This window comes from Aspergillus udagawae (assembly GCF_001078395.1).
Source record: "Aspergillus udagawae IFM 46973 DNA, scaffold_1, whole genome shotgun sequence".
Classification (NCBI taxonomy): domain Eukaryota; kingdom Fungi; phylum Ascomycota; class Eurotiomycetes; order Eurotiales; family Aspergillaceae; genus Aspergillus; species Aspergillus udagawae.
Genome location: NW_025091264.1, coordinates 1,910,756 through 1,929,258, shown reverse-complemented (window position 1 = coordinate 1,929,258; position 18,503 = coordinate 1,910,756). Strand labels below are relative to the sequence as shown.

The 18,503-nt window shown below is 51.6% G+C and overlaps 9 protein-coding genes across 9 annotated transcripts; 4 read left to right on the top strand and 5 right to left on the bottom strand.

Annotated features, from left to right (window-relative positions):
- Window positions 1-262: 262 nt before the first annotated feature.
- Window positions 263-2,131, top strand: rfeD (putative transcription factor RfeD; the record flags this gene model as incomplete). Its single annotated transcript, XM_043286147.1, has 5 exons — window positions 263-385; window positions 556-724; window positions 790-935; window positions 984-1,391; window positions 1,451-2,131. The coding sequence occupies 5 exons, from the start codon at window positions 263-265 to the stop codon at window positions 2,129-2,131; spliced, it is 1,527 nt and encodes a 508-aa protein (XP_043142082.1).
- A 579-nt stretch (window positions 2,132-2,710) lies between these two features.
- On the bottom strand, window positions 2,711-3,956 carry Aud_000639 (lactonase family protein; the record flags this gene model as incomplete). The annotated part of the gene is made up of 2 exons (XM_043286146.1): window positions 2,711-3,539; window positions 3,589-3,956. 2 exons carry the CDS (start codon window positions 3,954-3,956, stop codon window positions 2,711-2,713), a joined length of 1,197 nt encoding a protein of 398 aa, XP_043142081.1.
- Window positions 3,957-5,209: 1,253 nt separating this feature from the next.
- Aud_000638 (uncharacterized protein) lies at window positions 5,210-5,713 on the bottom strand (the record flags this gene model as incomplete). The annotated part of the gene is made up of 1 exon (XM_043286145.1): window positions 5,210-5,713. The coding sequence occupies one exon, from the start codon at window positions 5,711-5,713 to the stop codon at window positions 5,210-5,212; it is 504 nt and encodes a 167-aa protein (XP_043142080.1).
- Window positions 5,714-7,463: 1,750 nt separating this feature from the next.
- Window positions 7,464-7,936, top strand: Aud_000637 (uncharacterized protein; the record flags this gene model as incomplete). Its single annotated transcript, XM_043286144.1, has 2 exons — window positions 7,464-7,644; window positions 7,716-7,936. 2 exons carry the CDS (start codon window positions 7,464-7,466, stop codon window positions 7,934-7,936), a joined length of 402 nt encoding a protein of 133 aa, XP_043142079.1.
- A 339-nt stretch (window positions 7,937-8,275) lies between these two features.
- Window positions 8,276-9,550, top strand: Aud_000636 (uncharacterized protein; the record flags this gene model as incomplete). Its single annotated transcript, XM_043286143.1, has 2 exons — window positions 8,276-9,247; window positions 9,314-9,550. 2 exons carry the CDS (start codon window positions 8,276-8,278, stop codon window positions 9,548-9,550), a joined length of 1,209 nt encoding a protein of 402 aa, XP_043142078.1.
- A 945-nt stretch (window positions 9,551-10,495) lies between these two features.
- Window positions 10,496-11,473, bottom strand: Aud_000635 (type 1 glutamine amidotransferase; the record flags this gene model as incomplete). The annotated part of the gene is made up of 1 exon (XM_043286142.1): window positions 10,496-11,473. The coding sequence occupies one exon, from the start codon at window positions 11,471-11,473 to the stop codon at window positions 10,496-10,498; it is 978 nt and encodes a 325-aa protein (XP_043142077.1).
- Window positions 11,474-12,246: 773 nt separating this feature from the next.
- On the top strand, window positions 12,247-13,588 carry Aud_000634 (TauD/TfdA family dioxygenase; the record flags this gene model as incomplete). Its single annotated transcript, XM_043286141.1, has 4 exons — window positions 12,247-12,513; window positions 12,575-12,840; window positions 12,896-13,156; window positions 13,225-13,588. The coding sequence occupies 4 exons, from the start codon at window positions 12,247-12,249 to the stop codon at window positions 13,586-13,588; spliced, it is 1,158 nt and encodes a 385-aa protein (XP_043142076.1).
- Window positions 13,589-13,669: 81 nt separating this feature from the next.
- On the bottom strand, window positions 13,670-16,415 carry Aud_000633 (anaphase promoting complex subunit 2; the record flags this gene model as incomplete). The annotated part of the gene is made up of 2 exons (XM_043286140.1): window positions 13,670-15,928; window positions 15,981-16,415. The coding sequence occupies 2 exons, from the start codon at window positions 16,413-16,415 to the stop codon at window positions 13,670-13,672; spliced, it is 2,694 nt and encodes an 897-aa protein (XP_043142075.1).
- A 441-nt stretch (window positions 16,416-16,856) lies between these two features.
- Aud_000632 (V-type ATPase assembly factor PKR1) lies at window positions 16,857-17,372 on the bottom strand (the record flags this gene model as incomplete). Its single annotated transcript, XM_043286139.1, has 1 exon — window positions 16,857-17,372. One exon carries the CDS (start codon window positions 17,370-17,372, stop codon window positions 16,857-16,859), a length of 516 nt encoding a protein of 171 aa, XP_043142074.1.
- Between the last annotated feature and the right edge of the window lie 1,131 nt (window positions 17,373-18,503).

Sequence of the window (18,503 nt, the reverse complement as noted above, 5' to 3'; positions counted from 1 at the left end):
CATCTACCACACTTTCAACCTTTTGCCTCAATTTCCTTTCCACTTTGGATTCTTTGACATCCGCTCAATCAGTTGCATGGGTATTTTTATACCTAGAATCATTCTAAAAAATTTCCAGCCTTTATCGGAGCATGTATTGCGCCGTTCGGCTTTTTTAAGCTTGGATCTTTTTGCGTTGCTTGATTGACTGATTGACGTCGAACGGCTTGCTTGCTTGCTGGCTGGCTTGCATCTCCCTCGAACCCCGCCGCATCACGGTTTCATGCAGACAATGCCGCCCCGAGCGTCCCTGACCAGCTCCTTTTCTGTCACTGACGCCAATAATGAGGTCGTCTGTCCATTGAAGAATAATGATGGTTCCAATTGTCGCAAAAGATGCCTGGGTGTGAGTTCTCCTTGGTTGTTTCTTCGATTTCCCTACTCCTTCCCCCGCCTGCCTAGCTATCAGTATGGAGCCCCACTTTCAGTGGCTATCCAGCTCCTTCAACGATTCGAGAGAGGATATTTAGTCAAAAGCAGCGTCTATAGGATTAATGTCTGATGATATGCGTATAGGAGAAACGTTATCGCTCCATGCAGGAGCACATCCGACGGGCCCATCCCAACCACTACATTCCGAAGCTCCCGGCCACAGAAGAGAGCTTTCTCTTGATGGTCACCACGCCTCCGGATCAGCGTGCTCATATACCTCCTCCGAACCAAGCTCCATCTCGAAGACATAATGGTGGGTTCATTCAGTTGTTTGACCAGCTAGATTCAAAGAGCGCCAGCTCTGACTCTGAGCCACAGCAGACCGAGATATCTACGTTGCGGATGCCAGCTCGCCCGCAACCCCCCGGGGTATCGATGAAGCCCATCCTGCAGCTGCAACAGCTGCTGTCGCATTGGCTCAACTGCACCATCACCGCTTAGCGTCGGACTGGGATACTGATATGGTATGGATAGCAATCGAGACAATGTGATTTTGGCTGACTTGTCGCAAGGAGGTTCACTCGGACAATGACATTGGTCGAGACCGCATGCGATCATCGATTGAACTGCCATCCCTGCGAGACCACTTCAAGCAAGAGTCGCTACCTCCATTTTCGTCGCCCCGTCCCCGAGAACTCCTTCCTTCGATTCTCAACCACTCACCCCCCGGTCGCTCATCGACACTACCTCCTATCCAGCGACGAGACAAGCTTCCTCGTCCACGCAAGTCCTCTATCTCGCGCAAGCTAAAGCATGACCGGACAAGATCGAGGGATTATGGACGACGTCCTAGCCTAGGGGATCGTAAGGCACTTTCGGCTGAGCCTCAAACGGCGGCTTGGGCGCAAGGCAAGCGGTGGGAGGACCTGATTGAAGCGGCCACCTCGGCCACTGAAGCAGATGATGAGCAAAACTCGGATGTGAGTCATGTACTTTTTAGCTGTTCGTCACAGACGTAGTTCTTGGCTGACTGGACTAGATCGGTCGTTCGCCAACAATCCCCCCTCTGATTTCTAACATAACGTCGGCTCCCGCTCAGAATCGTTCGTCGTTACCACCTGCTTTTCAATCTGGGAGTTTGCCTCCACCTGCGTCGCATCGCCCATTCCCGCCGCACGCGTACGCGGCATCGCCTTTACACAAGTCCCTGACTCCGCCGCCTTTTGAGACTCGCAGTCGGGATGGTGATCTCGAGCCTTTCCCCTCTATTGAATCCTCTCTCGATTCGTCGTCCACCACATCAGGTAAAAATTTCGGTTTCGGAAGAAACATGGGCACTGCGAATTCAGACTCTAGTCCAATTTTGAATCTGTTCCCGCCTTCTGCGTCCCAGCGCCAGCACCACCGGTTCTCGAACCCGACCCCGGCTTCCTTTCGAAACAAGGAAATTCAGATATACTGCGCGAGCTGCAAGCGGCCGTGGCCCCTGAACGAATGTTATGCGTGCACCGAGTGCATCTGCGGCGTGTGCCGGGAGTGTGTGGGAATGTTCGTTAGCAGTCCTCCCGTCTCGTTCAAGAACGTGACCTCAAGTCCGGGCAGCGCAGTGCCTAGCAACAGCGCGGGGTACGGCCCTACCAGCTACCCGAGCCCGCGTGGATGTCCACGGTGTCGGACCGTCGGGGGCAAATGGAAAGCATTCCAAATCGAAATCAGGTGAAGGAAAAGGCTGTCTCCCGTCCAACTCTGAGCATCAGCTAGGACGATTACACTCATTTGGCCGCAATCTTTACACTGTCTAATGGATAACGATTAATGTTTTGGGATCATGATCATTGAAATTACGCGCAACATGGCTGAAACGTGCGGACACGGGGCGTTATCAATTGTGAGTGGGTTCATGGTTCAATGCCTTGGTTATACATGACATTTGGCAAGGTATGACCTGCCAACGAGATACTCCCATCAATCAATCCGCTACTCTGTGGTATGTACTGGCAGCATATGGTTGATGAGACTCGAGTTTATGAATGTTGGGAACGTGGATGAATTAAAAAGCTGGGCTTTTGTCATTTATTTCATGATTATGCTGGATGGATATATGACGGGGACAATTTTGGATTTTCTCTTTCTTTTAGGATTAAGACACAATGGTTATACTGGTTTGGACGGGTTTGGTTCGGAATTGCATCTTATTAGTCTTTTGGCAGCAATGCATGAAGATTTCATTTGGCGTGCGTCTATGCTATCGTTTCACATTCTGAATTCAGCAAGATATTGAGATACGAGAACGTTTCAATTACTCTGCCCAGATGACGCTGCTCAGGCCTGTTGAAGTCCCAGGCTTTCCGGGCTTTCCGACCTGAATGTTGGCGACCAGGTCACCCAGCTTTCCACTCGCCGGATCCCGGGAGACAATGGCAACGTTGGACGTGGACTGGTCCCCGATAGCGACGAGGGTGCCGGCCTTGTTGATGACAAAGGTACGGGGTACCAGGCCATGGGCAGAGGTGAGTTCCTGGAAGGTCACGGTGCCGTTCTTAGAGCGGGCGAGGGTGGCCAATGAATCATTGCCGGAGAAGGCATGGTCGCTGCGGATCGAGGCATACAGGTTTGATCCGGCTTGCTGCAGCTCGGCCAGCGACGCGCCCTCGGGGATTTTCCCGCCCGGGTATGGCACAAAGTCTTCAGTCTCGTGGAAGCCAAGACAGCCAGAGGGGAGGTACGATACGGCAAAAGCGTGAAAGTGGCGGCTCAATTCACTGAGAGTGTACAGCATTGTCGCTGGCCCGTTTATGGCGGCAGTGTTCTGGTTGCGCAGACCATTGCGATGCGAGTGGCGAGAAGACCAGAAGAGGCCGTGTCGCGGTCCACTGCCAGGGGCGTAGTTGAGGCTGGGGCAGGTGTTTAGTTTGCCCGATTGCTTGTCGATGGCGTACACGCGAACCAAATCCGCGCCTAGGTCAGGGACGAGGATGAACGAGCCTGTGGGGTCGAGGATGATCTGGTGGGGGTGGGAGGAGTCCTGCTGCGGACGGGGACCTGGTGGTATCTGGTACCGCAGGACCTGCCGGGGCTTGTCGCCGGCTTTGAGGGGGAGGGCAAAGGTCGATACCGCCGAACCGGAGCTTCGTCTGCTGTCAGATTTGTCAAGCATTATTGCGGGAATTGACTTACTAGTGCGCAATGGCCAAGTACTTTGCATCGTCGTCTCCTTCGTACACGACGCTGTGGACTCCACCGCCGACATCCACCACCTTTGCGAGCTGTGTGAGCGATCCATTTTTTGCGACGGCGTAAGCGCTCAGAGTGCCATTGGTCGTCGCGTCGCCGGTCTCGTCGGTGCAGTAGAGGGTGCTCGTTTCGCCGTCCAGGGTCAACCAGCTCGGCATGCCGCCGCAGGTGGTCTTGGCCGACGCGAGAGACAGATCGTACTTGCCATTGCGATGGCTGAGGGTGAGGGTGTAAACAGAGCCACTGTAGTGGGTTGCATAGAGGGTTGCGGCGGAAGCCAGGGTTGCGAACAGGGGAAGATAGCCTAGCATTTTGTCCAGTGGAGTATGCAGGTCGAAGGATTGTCAGTTTACGGGGTATTTACGAATTATATACTCGGGACTGCGAGACGATCCTGGACGGAAATGAAGGCGCGACGGTGACATTGTTGTTGTCTTCATGCAGGAGAGCGGAGCTGGTGGCTGGCGCGGGGAGCGGTTGTTGGCATGGATCTGCATGTTTCTTCATGTTTATGGACCGTGTAGTCTACCGCGTGTGGGTTGCCAAGAACGTGGGATGCAGAGTATTTGGATGAGTTTAAACGAATCATCAGATCCTACCGGTGCTTCGATGTAGTAGGTGTCTCAAGTTGATGATGTTACAGCGACACCTCTTCCCCGCACCAGAAATGGATATTCTTCCGGGGTTCGGAGACCCTCCATACACTCGAAAGAAATAGTGTTCCTATTCGGGTAAAGCATGGTATACTTTGAGGCTTGGCATCACGCATGGTCTAGACTACTCCGAAGACGACGGAGTATATAGATTCAGTTCCTGACTGCTACTCGAGTCACCGGCTATCTTCTATAGCTGCTTTTTACAATATCTTGGGTTCCAATAGAATCAGTGTGGTGTGCATACTTGCTACCCGAACGGTTGCTGGGACTGGGTTGGCTGGTTTGGAGCAAAATGCGGACCAGGTCGGAGGTGAATTCAATGAAGTTGTTTGAGGTCGCACTTGTTTACTGGCTTAATTACTTAGGCGTGCAAATGGCTGCGATTGTAAACCAAGTGGCCCGGATTATCAGTGGCTACGGAGCCACCAGCAGTTCTTCCACCGCTACTGCTACCCCAACGACTACCACTGGCTCTAAAACAACTACTACCACCGTGACCACGACCGCTTTTCCCCCATTATAGGACAGTGCAGTGGACTCGGCTGGTCGGTTCCAGCGCATCCTGCATTCTTTGTCTAACCGAACTGTCTCTTCCACACCTTTTCCGCAAGCATGGTCAGGTCATCCTCACCTATTATGATATCCCCCTCCCCCTTCTCCTCCTCTGCGGGTCGGAGGAACAGTTCCTCAAAACCTATCACAAGGGGAGCCCCAGTGATATGCACTGGCGAATCATTGGCCCCCTGCGACGCGACCACCTTCTGGACCACCTCTGGCACCTTTTTGGCCGGTTCTGCTCTGGTTGGACGGCTGATCAATCCCCACGTCTCAAAAGTCATTCCCTTAGTTTTTTTTTCCCACACTGTGATGGCGAGGACAGTTTTTACTTCCCCGCCGGAAGCATCCAGTCACCAGTGGGCATCGCAGGCCAGCTTGCTCTGGTTCTCGGAGTAGGCGCACTCCCCCACTACTGATGGCCAGTGATCCGGCCGGCCGGCCGGGAGCTGCTCCGGCAAGTAGGATAGGTCTGGCCGTTTGGTGCGCTCAGGAGATTTGACGTCAGCTGTGCCTAGCAGTTGGAGATCATTGCCAACGTTCATGGCCTTCAGTTTGTCGATGAGTATCTTATTCATCCCATGATATGCTTGTTCATGGGCACGCCAGGGCACCTTGGCGAGTAGTACTTGGAATTGTGGGGAAAAATCGGTGTGTAAATGGCTGTGTGGCTCGTCAAAGTCTTGTATGAAGGTCTGCTCATCAATACAAGAGAAGATCACATACTTGTGTTTGGATTCCGCTGCTTCTCTATAGATAATGCCCCAGAAGTGTCGAATGCACTGGTAGGGATATTCACTGATCATGGGACTAAGGCCAAGGGCATGGCGGCTGATGCTGTGTGTATTCACTGCCATTTTCATAAACTGTATTCGCTTCTTGCTAGAAGAGGAATGGAGGAAGCTTGAACTACTAGAGGTTATGTGTGTAGGCATATACACTGTTGATAATATTAGAACCACTTAAGTAAAGGTGTCCAGATAACCATTTCTAGGGCAGTCGGAATAGTAATGTAGGATGTTGAACATATATTTCCCTCTACTACCCTTTAATAGAGCATGAATTCTTAGTCTTCATGCTTCTAATGACCTCACCATGATGGCATCTTCTTACCTGGGAACCGCTCTGTATAAATTACTACGGAGCTGACGCAAATGGCATACAGTATAGAAGACTGAAAGAATGTGCTTTGCATGCTGATACCTTAAAAAGAATATAGACGACTATGTATAGGCCACTAAATCTTAAACTCCTTCTGGAACCCACTTGCAATTAATGTATTTGCATAAGACATAAGATCTCAGGTCCAGCTAGTACATTTGGACAATATGCGCTAATCACATTTTCAGTAAGCTTGTATAGATAGATAGAGCCTGCCGTCCCAAGTTGGACCAGTGCAGTATATATTCCGTACCAGGCATCTATATCGCCCTGGGTCGAGATCATATTCTTGCGTATATTTTCGTGGTATCCGCAAGTTTCGATGAATTCGGGTTAGGAGAATTGCAGCTCATTTCGAAACTACAAACCTTGTTTTAGATGAATGTTCTTGATGCTTTGTAGCTTCTTCCTCGGGGAAAGCATACTTAGAAGACTTAAGCGACGCTCTTGAGCATACCCTTCTCTGGTAAAGGTGTCATGAAGAAGGAAAGAATGAAGCTCGTGGAATTTGTATCTATCTACCACTTTGAGCTAAGAGAAGGAGAAAGAGGGCAGTTGCTCTAGCGGATGCCTGCGGGTCAGCGTCGGGACCAAATCCATTAGAATCGCGCTTTATATTTGTCCACAGGCAAAGTAATTTCTTTCACTTAACTGTGCCATTACCATAATCTTCCACGTTAATAAGGTGAGACGTTGTGGTGAGCTTCGAATCGTGATCAGTCTGCCCGCAGCCGGTGTCTTCTCAGCCCGGATGTTTTGCTCAATGGACTTTCTATTCAAACAGATATCGAGCTCGTGACCTGAGGTTCTTCTTCAGGAAGTAGCAGACACTGTGTAGAAGGGTTGTAGTATGCATGCACAACGCCGTCGGCCCCGTCTTTCAGTTCTTAGGCATCTGGCATGGGGAAACTTGCGCCATAAATGCCTATCCCAGGGTATATGTCAAACAGAAAAACAACACTTTCGGAGTTTGGCCTATCCTAATAAATGCATTCCCCTTACCCCGGGGCCCTGTATTACTGCTCTTTTCATATAATTTAAGGGTTTAAACCTGGTCACGCAGCCTTTGATAGCGGCCATTTTGTGCTCAGTCTGGAAAAATCTTCGTGCAGGATTGAGCAGTCAAGTCTATCAAGATACAACGCTGCTCATATCGAAGGTGTCTTGACCTTGATTTTGGCCAACCGTTTGTATGGAGGTTACAAGGGCGAAGAGATCAAGATCATAACGCCTTATTCTGCTCAACGCAACCTTTACAGAAAGGCGCTTTTCCATATGAGATCTCAGATACCTGAGGAGAGTCAACCTTCAGTTGAAACGATAGATTCCATGCAGGGAAGAGAAGCAAAGGTCGTCATACTTGATTTCACCATCTCTGACGCGACTAAAGCCGGAGATCTTGGCTTTGTTGATGATGATCATCGTTGCAACGTGGCTCATTCAAGAATGATGGAAGTACTGGTCACCGTTATGCCCATGCGCATTGCAACGAGTCCTCTGGGGACAACCCCAATGGAACGAATGAATGCTTTTGGGGAAATTGTCAGATCAAGAGTTCCTTACCCAGTCGACTACATGCAGTGGGCTGCTTCAAACAAGATGGTCATAAGCGTCAAGGAGGTTCCTGGTAAGCTACTCTACTTTGTGAAACAGCTTGTGTTGGCTCTGTCGAATACTAACTTCTTTGTCCTTTGTTAGGCTCAATCAAGCTTGCTTTCCTCGAGTCCGACGCCGGAGACAATTCTACGTTTGCTACGGTAGAACAGGACGCCGATTCACCTTGGACCGCAGCGCCGGAGCACATGGATGAAAGTCAGATACAACAGGACACTTGGGGCACTTCAGCAGATAATACAACTGGGGACTGGGATGCGAAGGACGAAAGTACTAAGGGAGAGAACACGAGCGGGGAGTGGTAGATTATCAATTTTGTTGTTGACCTCAAGATCCCAGCCGTTGAACCACTGTTGCGGCTTATGAGATTTTGCAGTTTTCTTTCCGTTGAACTACTGTTGCGGTTTTCCTTCTTTTCTTTTCTTTCGTCACTATGATCTTATGATCTCAATTTTTCAATAGCCCATCCAGCGCTCTTACCAGACTCTCATCCTCATCGTTCCTTCCACCCTCGCACACTGCTATTATCTTTTGTATCCGTATCCAGCGCTCTCGCCAAACTCTCATCCGCATCGTTCCTTCCAACTTCGCACATTGCTATTATCTTCTGTGTCCGTTTCCTACAAGCCCCTTTTAGCTTCCTCATGTCATCGCCTCCAAGCATGTCTACAATCACTACAGTTTCTCGAGCTTCGACCTCAGGGGCACGTCTACTCCCACCGAGTCCCGACAAGAGAGACGAACCTGACAATCAAACCCACAAAGCATTGTCGAGGACGGACAAGCAGGAGGAGCTAAGCCGAGCCATCGAAAGGATCAAGACATTTCTTACAGCGCCCGACGGGGACAATCTAAAACTTCAACTTGGTCACGGGCTGATATATTCTAAGAAGCTAACCCAGCCTCTTGACGAGGCCAGGGCGAGATACTACTACGAGGGAGACACCTTGGTTGTTAAAGGCATGAAACCGGTCCATGAAAGCCTCTCCGAATTTGCGTCCTATGTTTATGGTCAACTAGTGAAAGAAGTTTTCACTCCAGAAGAATGCGAATACGTCGGGATGAATACTGCCCCAGTTCAACTCTATGGCAAGATAGAAGGCTACGGCAAAAAACGCCAGTCATTTTCCAAGATTCCTGACGAAGCATATGTCGTAACAGACCCACGAACGTCTATGAGATTCCGCACTGTTGCTTTTGAGGCAGCTTTCTCCGAGACATATGACGACCTCATCCGAGATATGCGACAATGGCTACTACACAGCGACGGGCAAGTACAGCTCGTTGTATTGGCAAACATCAAAGAGGATAAAAAAGCACTTGCAATGCAGCAAAAGAGTGATGCCTTCAGGGATCGTGCGGCTAGGCTTCTGGAGGAATTTGGAAATTCTCTCGGAAGAATCAATCACGCTGATATCTTAGAGCGGCTGACGGAGGCATGTGCCCAACAAGAGAGTCAGACTACGGAGATTTACGAGAGACGACCTCATGTAGGAGGGATCCGCGATCGAATCAGTCGCCATGTACAACCCAGCGATTGGGTCGGTCCAATCACTGCTGAACTTGAGTTCTGGCAGATGGCGGGTTCTGAACCTCAAAGACGGGGACAAAGAGTCGTAAGTTCCTCATATAACAAGAGTGCTATAACTGTGGACGCAGCTGACATCGATACCAAATCATAGCGTGTGTTTCCTGGACCTGTAATTGGAGATCTACCTCCTCTCTATATTGGTGATGTGATTCACCCAGACTGTCGTGGCAGCTTTTCGAACTTTGATGCGTCTCGGAAGCTCATCCCAGACCCTGAGAAGTTCGTGAGAGCATTGACTGGGGGAATCAGTGAACTCGCTCATAGTCGCATGCTTTATTTTGCACGCCCGAAGGATAGTGATGAAGAAGACGAGGACTACAAGGAGTAGTGTCTTTCCCTATGCCTATGCAGACACTTAATCTCGATGATGGAAAGTTGATCCTTATTCTTCACAGGAAACGCAACTCAAATGCAACACTAGCTAGTCACTTTAATACTGTATTAATAGCTTCTCAGCCAGGGAACAATGGAACTTCCCTTTCCTTCTTTTGAGTGAGTGCCATTGCAAAGCAGTCGACGCCGCCACCGCTCCTGGTAAGCTACTCTACTTTGTAAACAGATTGTGTTGCTCTGTGGATTACTAGCTTCTTATTTCTTTTAAGTTCTGTTAAGCTTGCTTTCTAGAGTCGGGTCAGACACAATACTACGTTCGCTAGAGTACAACAGGGTCATGCGCTGGAGCAGATGGGTATAGTCAGATACAACAGGACACCTTGGGGCACTTCGGCAGGTAATGAAACTTGGGTTGGGATGCGAAGAACAAAGGTAGTGAAGGAGAGGACAAGAGCAGGAACTGGTAGATTGTTCAGTTTGTTTTTGACTTCAAGATCCCAGCCTTGAACTACTATCCAGCTTATGGGATTTGCAGATGCCTCAAAACTAGTTCCATTAATCTACTGTTACAATTCTACCTCTTTTCGCACTCGTTTGCCGTCACGACGATGATGTCTCGATTCTAAGCAAGTAGTTACCAATCCCATCTAGCACTCTGACAAACTCCTCATCCTCCTCTTTCCTTCGCCCTTTGCACACTGACATTATCTATCTAGAGATCGTGCTGCTCGACTCCTGAGGACTTTGACTTTTCTCGGATTACCACACATACTAATGTTTAGTACAGCTAGTAGGATGCATGTACCTAACAGAAAGCCCGGCAACAGAGACTACGAGAGCCAACTTCATGTAGACGAATCCGCACTCAGACCGAATGCCAGTGCAACCCAGCTGGCGCAATCTCTGCGGAATCTAATTCTGGGACTTGCTGGGTTAAACCTCAAAGCTGGGGGGAAGGACACTGCTCATCCGACGGAGGCGTCAATAGCCCTCCCTCCATCATCTTCGCCTCCCGTTGACCAGAATCAGGAGCTCTCATATCCTCCCCCGCAAAGAAGCAAACCACCATCTCCGCCGCAACCTCCGCATCATCCTCCCCATCACCCGCCTCAATCGCCCTCAAATACCCCTCTACCACCTCCCCATCCCACCCCCACCTCCTCCCAAACTCCAAACACGTCTCCCGATTCACAAAAACATCAAACTCAAAATGTCCCTGGAAAGTCAACACCCGTCCGGGACGATACAGACCCTGGATAGGACACCGCGACGTTGAGCCCACATTCACCCAGTCGTCTGGCAGCCCTCTCTCGGATACAACCCAATCTCCATGGACAAGCTGCAGCCTCATCTCCTTCCTCCCTGGTCCCTCTGCCGCCGGCGCTGATATCAGGGATGATAGCAAAGGGAACCCAAACCTCGTCACAAACTCCCTCTCCACCGCAATAGCATGCACACCCACCTCATAACCCCCCGGACAAGCCTCAACCACACACCCTGGCACTAGCGTCCGCGCGAGCATCTGATGTCCAAAGCACGAGCCGAAGAGCTTGATGTGCGGGTAATTCACATAGACATCGTTGAGAAAAGCCTGCAGAGAGGAAATCCAGGGGTGTTGGTCTGCGCGGTAGACGGAGGCCGAGGAGCCGGTTAGGAGGATGCCGTCTATACTCCTTTTCTCACTTTCTTTCCCTCCAGGGCCTGGTGGGGAGGGATGGAGGAGATGCGCCGGGGGCAAGATGCCCCCGACGGCATCGTAGGAGGATGTGCTTATTGTTATTTCTTTGCTGAGGGACTGGGAGAGACGTGCTACGGCGGAGACGAGGAGATGGGTGAATTGCGAGCTGTAGAGGCCTCGCGTGGCGTAGACTGTTGGGACGGGGACGTCAAGGTCGAGGATGGCGATGTGGAGGTGCATTCTTTTTTCTCAGCTTCTTTTCCCTTGTGGTTGATTCATGAGTGTTTTCTGTTTGAGGAGTTGGTTGAGGATGAAGACGTGTGCTGGTCTCGTGGTGATAGTTCTCGGATCCGGTTACCGGATTTGGAGAGGTTTTCCTGTTGGTGTTTGGAAACTAGTTGGTCATGAAATTGATGTAGAGAGATGTTTAGCTTGACAGATATGCTTATACTAGTGAATGTATATCAGATTATTGTAGCGCTTGCTTGCTAGAACTATATACTTGCTAGAGAGTGTATGGACAGTGCTAGAGTAGGAGAAATCATTACCATCTTTAAAAGTATGGGGTGACCACTACTAAAATGAAGTAGTTCATTTACATCATTCTGAGTATCAGAAATGTAGGACTGCTAGTATTCATCTTCACCCTTTATAGCTTTGACTTAGAGTAACATGGGAAATAAACAGACGTGATGAACTACCGAAGAACTTCACATGTTTACATTAGATCTAAATTTAAGGTATTGCGGAGTACTCGATTGATTCTGTCACGTCCCCATCTGATTGCGCCATATCCGCATCACCACTTCCAATGGATCTCTCCCAAGACGGCGCCACGAGCCTATAGAATGAAAGATGGCCTGGCACGCCATCATCTCCGCTATTGACCAATCATTCATAGTTCTCCGGTATGGACAACAAGTATATATACCCCTCACCCGAGGACATACATAGTAGACTGCGTACAACGCAACAGTATACTTCATACAACTAGAGAGTGTTGACAGGTGACAATGGCCCTCACACAACTTGCACCCCCCACCACCCTCTTCCCCGACGGCCTCAAAACAACAGGCCAACACCCTCCTCTCTACGAGCATCTCCAACCCTTCGACCGCTTCCCCAAGGAAATCACAGGCCCTACGGTCTGGACAGCAGCCGAGTACCGCGACCACCCCGAGAAATGGACGCACCGGTTCACACCAGACGAACTGGACGAGCTGAGTCGCACCGCGGACGAGTTCATCAAAAATAAGATTCCCTTGACGGGGATTTCAAAGGTACCCCCCTCCCCCAACAACCCTGGTATTGTTCAAGGGGATTGATGCTAAGCTACAGTAGAAAAACTTCCCCCTCCCAACCCTAAGCACCCACCTGCACGCCCTCCGGCACGACCTCCTCCACGGCCGAGGCTTCATCCTCTTCAAGGGCCTCCCCGTCCAGCAATGGGGCAACCACAAGTCCGCAGTCGTGTACATGGGCCTCGGCACGTACCTGGGCTACTTCGTCAGCCAGAACAGCCGCGGCCATGTCCTCGGCCACGTCAAGGATCTAGGCGAGGATCCGTCCCAGATCGACAAGGTGCGCATCTATCGCACCAACGCAAGGTAGCACCCGGTCTCCTGAAGGGTAAAGCTAGGCCAGGCTGACGATGAACTCTAGACAATTCTTCCACGCCGACGACTCGGATATCGTCGGCCTGCTGTGTATCGCGCGCGCGCTCGAAGGCGGCGAGTCGGACCTCGTCTCCTCGCATCATGTGTATAACGTTCTGGCCAGGGAGCGGCCCGACGTGCTGAAGACGCTGACGGAGCCGATCTGGTATTTTGATCGCAAGGGCGAGACCTCCAAAGGTCAGGATGAGTATATCCGGACTAGTGTGATGTATCTCGAGCGCGGCGATAACCCGCGCGTATATACCAAGTGCGTTCCCCTTTCTGCCCTGCCCTGCCCTGCGCTGTAATGAAATATGGGATTAATGAGTGCTACAGGTGGGATCCGTACTATGTGCGCTCGCTGGCCCGCTTCTCCGACGCGGGCATCATCCCCCCGCTGTCTGCGGCGCAGCTGGAAGCCATCCAGGTGCTGGAGGACACCTGTCTGCAGAACGCGCTGCATATGGTCCTGGAGGTCGGCGATATCCAGTTCCTGGCCAATTCACATGTGCTCCATGCGCGCACGGCGTACAGGGACCATGCGCCCCCGGCGCCGAGGCGGCATCTGATGCGGCTGTGGTTGGCGACGCCGGAGGATGAGGGCGGTTGGAAGCTGCCGTTCTGGGATAGCAATGAGAAGAAGCGAGGGGGGATTCAGGTGGATGACCAGCCTCCGGTGGCGCCGTTGGATGCGGAGTAGTCTTCTAGTTGTATGATACCTTTCAATGTACTCCATATGGTGGTAGAATAATCATTATCATTAGTCGTACGATGGATGCAGCTACTGAACTATTTTGTAGTTCCCTCCACTGATAATCTCCAACTTGCCCTTGGCGACCATGCCCGCAAGAAACTCGCGCAGCTCCTCGTTGCTGAATGGAAACCCCCCGGGCACCGCGATCTTCAGCATCATGACGATGCGCTGCAGCGGCATCGCGCCTTGATTGGTCAACATGCCGACGATAAACTGCCAGTACAGGTTCATCTTCTCCATCGCCGCCGCCTCGGCTGTCTCCTTGGCTGCCGCCGCCGCCGCTGCTTCGGCTGCTGCCGCGGCGTTGGCCTGACCAGGGTCCGCCGACGCTGATACGCCGGCGGCACCGACGGCGCCCATGTCATCGTCGCTGGGTAGGACCTCCAGGACGCGGAAGGTATTGCGCTGCACTTCGCTGAGGATGCGCTTGCTGACCCAGAATAGACACGCACTGCGCACGAGCGCCGTCGACATGTCCAGTTCAGCCGACAGCTCATCCACGGTTTTGGTGGCCCCTTCTTCCCCAGAGCCAAAGGCGTAGATCACGGTGGCCTGCCAGGTCGTCACCTCGTCCACAAACACTCGGTCCTCAAGATCCAGCTCGACGGTGACCTGTCCCATCCCGTTGAGCCAGGTGAGTTTCCGGGACTGTTTGAGCGATCCGAATCCCGTGGCGTAGCGCTCCTGCAGCGCCGCAATTTCCGGGGGTACTTTGAATTCCTGCGCGGGAAATTCGGGCCAGAAGAAGTGCGAGAGGATCTTTGCATGCAGCTCAGGCCTGGTGTCGTCATCCTGCTGGACGAGCCCTTGATCGTTCCGGACTACGGCGTCGACCCGGCGAGAGTCAAAGATATCCCGTAACATGACCTCGCATGCCTGCAGAGCATTGTCCCCGAAGCGTACCTTGAGCAGCTCCAAGACGGACGTCTCCTGCTCGAAGTCTGCGCGTTTCTGGAGAAGGCGCTCGGCAAGCATGTTCTGCATTTCCCTGACAAACGTCTCTTTGGACTCGAAAAGACTAATCAGACTGCCAATGACGTCGGAGCTCTTAGATTTCCTGTAGTCCGGCGCAGCGTCTACCGGATCCGGCATCCAGTTCATGTCATCCCAGTCCAACTCGCCAGAGTCGGCCCGCAGTGAGTTCTGGTGTGCTTTGGCTAGCTCGGCAGATAGCTCCGCAAGTGTCTCTCCGGTAGACGGGAGATGATGGGGCTCCTCCGTGTCAGACGCATCCGCCAGAAGCCCACCCACGATGACCTTGACAGTATCATCGCGATCGCGTAGGTACCTGCGAATGGGCCGAGCAACCCGATCGAGCAAAACACCTTTGGGATCTAGTAGGTTGAACGCGCGGATGATGGAAATGTACACTCGTAAGATGTCAATGGTCGACGCCCCCGGATGCAACAACCTTTGGTTGAGCACTTTGATGAACGCGTGCGTCAGACAGTACCGTGCGGCCGGATGGGTCGTAAAGTGTCGCAAGTCCTCAATTGCGCCGCTGCTCGCGGGCCACTCGACAATAATATCAAACAGCTCCCGTGTTCGGAGTGACCCCAGGCGCGAGATTCCCATCTCCTGCCACTTCTCCACATCGGCTAAACTCACATCCAGACGTACAGACGCAGTTGATTCAGTCTCGTCCTGGTTGATGATCGCCAGGACCTGCACAACCAGCCGAGCAAACACATTCTCAATCCACTGTCGCAAGTGCTGGCTGACCAACGACGGCCCCTCCCACTGGTTGGCGTATGCAGATTCAATAAATACCGTCAACATCATGTCCATCACGCTGGCAAAAACCTTTTGGGCCTTGTCCCCGCCTAGACCGACGAGCTGCAAGCTCCTCAGTAGGGACAGCAGACGTTCGCGGGTAGCAACGACTCGCACGTCCTCGTACTCTGCCATCATCTGCATTCGAACCTCCGCGGACGGCTCTTCCCGCCAATCCTGGTACGAGACAGAATACTGCCGGTCGACCTCCATATTATCCACACTGACGGTATCGTCAAAGTTTGCTTCCTCATCCAGCGCGTCAATCCCCAGGATAATGAGCGCGTCCTTTGTGAGCTCTCGGAACAGCAGCTCGGATACTCGTGACCAAGGCAGGGCATACCCCACCACCATTTGGAACGTGTAGGCCATTGCACGAAGTTCTCGTTCTTGATCGGCATGGTTCAGGAGCGGTAGTAGATACTCCGCGAAGGGAGCAAAGTACAACCGCCGTGCCAGTCCTAGGATTCGTACAATATGCTGTAATTGCCCCTTGTCCTCCGAGTCCAACACCTGGTATCATCAGTACTATCATCATCATCGTCATCATCATTAGGCCAAATACCTTGGTCAGAACCTCGTGAAAGTTGCGCAGGAAATGCACCCTTATCTCCAAGCGGTACCACTCGATTATACTCTGCTGCTCCGTCGCGAGACCTTCCCCCCTGGCCAACGGTAGAATCAAATAGTCCAATGCATCCTTGACCTCTTTCGTAAAGCTCGTATGACCCCTCCACCGCTGCAGCAACTCCCCATCATCCTCTGACTGAGTCAAATCCGCAAGTCCTTCGCTCGGTAATTGCAGAAACGCAGTCGCTACATGCCACGCACGATCCCAAGATTCTTTGCCATATTGTTCCTGGTTAGCAATCCTCTCGGACTGGGAATGATGCGGACTTTTTGCGCTGGCCAACCGAGACGCTTGCGCGGTGGTGAAATACGCGGGTGGGAAGACGGAGCCGAAGACGCGCTTGCGGCTGGCAGATATGGTCGAAGGCATGGTAATGGAGACTAGATCAATCCGGACGCATCGTGGGGCCGATGGTCATGAATCGCCGCCCTTGTACGTCGTACAGGGCTATTTTTTGTGGCTTCTCATACTCGCGGTGAGGTCCCTTTATCTCTATCGCTATCGATGTTGTCGCGTGGGGTGCCAAGGAATCGCGCTATCACGTGATTTACGCATGACGCATATAGAGCAGGAGTACAGCGATGAAAAGGAAAGGTTCTGTTCAAGAATAATTAAAATGGACTCAGAAATGTATAGGCTGTAAGGAAACTATCTATGCAAATATGCAAGTAATCGCCACCGATCGTTATCTATGGGTATCAACTGAGGAGATCGAATGCATATGGCGCGGAGTACTTGTAGATCAACAGAGATGTATCACAGAGCTCAGCTAACTCTGACAATGTCCTGACGCACATGATTGAGGACTGGCTAAGGACCATTGTTATCATCCACCTTCTCCCACTCACTATCCGTGCTATGGTATCCCGAGCTGTCACCACTCACGCTGAGTCGCTTTCGCGCCTGCGGTTCAACCGGGGGTTGAAGAGTAGCCGACGCAGAGGCTGTGGCAGGGGCAGCGCCCGTGGCAACGCCTGTGGCAGCTGTGGCCTTGCTCTTCTCCTTCACAACCTCAGTCTCGGTATCACTGTCGGTGCTGTCCAGGGGCCCCGGTGGCTTCGTGCTACCACCCCTCAACTCTTGTGTCTCCGTGGGCGCCTCCTGTGCCTGTACCTGTCTCAACTCCTGAGCGAACCAGTTGATCGACCACCATAAAGCCGCGGAAAGGATGGAGAGCACCACGAAGTGGATGCTGTATGTGGCTAGAAGGAGCGCGAGTAGGAGGACTTGCAGGGCGGCGAAGGTGACATTGGTCGCGATCAGGAGCGACGGGGTGGGACCCGGGGTAAAGACGCTCGACCAGAGGTCCTCCACGAATGATCCCATGTTTGATTACGGCAACTGACAAGGGCAAGGTTGGTTGTTCAGGCTGCAAGGGTTTCTTGCGGGGTTGATGGTTAAACTCGGTTTGTTCAACAGGGTCAAAGGAGTAATGACGTTGAGGGTCGGAAACTAAAATCCGTCGAATCTGCCGGGTCAGAAAGGTTACTGCATGATAAACATTAGTGATACTCTATGCTCCTGAAGTAGAGACGCAGTGAAAGAGGGTCACAAACTGGAATGACGCCCTCGTAGGAAAGCAAGAACTACAGTCAACCTTGCAGTGATGGAATTTAATCTCAAAGATGTTGACACAGTGTGAGTAGCGGTGACCTGTACCTTCAGAAAGTCGGCGGATGACCGAGAATGACGGTCGGCGTTTGACTGGTGATGATCAGTGGGGAATAAACCAGAGGACGACTGGAGTACGCCCCCAGGATTTGCAAGGGATCAAGGTGAGATTTCGGTTGTTCAACAGCTATCTATCTACCCCGTGGGGATGATGATTCAGATGGAGGCTAGAAATATGGATAGGTTGCGATATATTGTAGGGAGGACTTTGTTGACACAAACAGCGGATGAAGAGGGGCATCAGTTGCAACTGACGCTAGCACTTTTTAAGCAGATTAGGTATCTAGAGACCGCGTCAGGTAGATATCTATTAAGTATAAGATTATAAAGACACATTTCCTCCTCATTCCTAACACTGAAAGACCCCAAAGTATATACCTTGCCCAGTAAGCTACTCCGTACAGTCTTCATGACTACCGCGGGTGACAGCGACAAGCAAGGAATGAGGAAGATCACGTTGGATTTATCAGCGCAACTCAGCACGGGACAATCATCAGCTTGGTCGTATATCTATCCTCGAATCATTTTCCGATCGGTTTTCGCCCTGAGCTTCCTCCACAATTTCCTTGCCGTCGGGCCGACCACTGTTGCCAACCATTTCCCTGCTGGTCGTCATGGCTTTATCTCGTGTGATCAGCACGTGCCGTCCTCCAAGCAGTCACGGGATTCCTTCCAGGAGGAGATACTATACTTGAATTTGAACAGTACACAGAATCGACTAAAGCGGTCAGCTATCAATCTGCCCTGAAGAAAGACAGAAGTCTCACTTGTTCTATGGCAGCCACC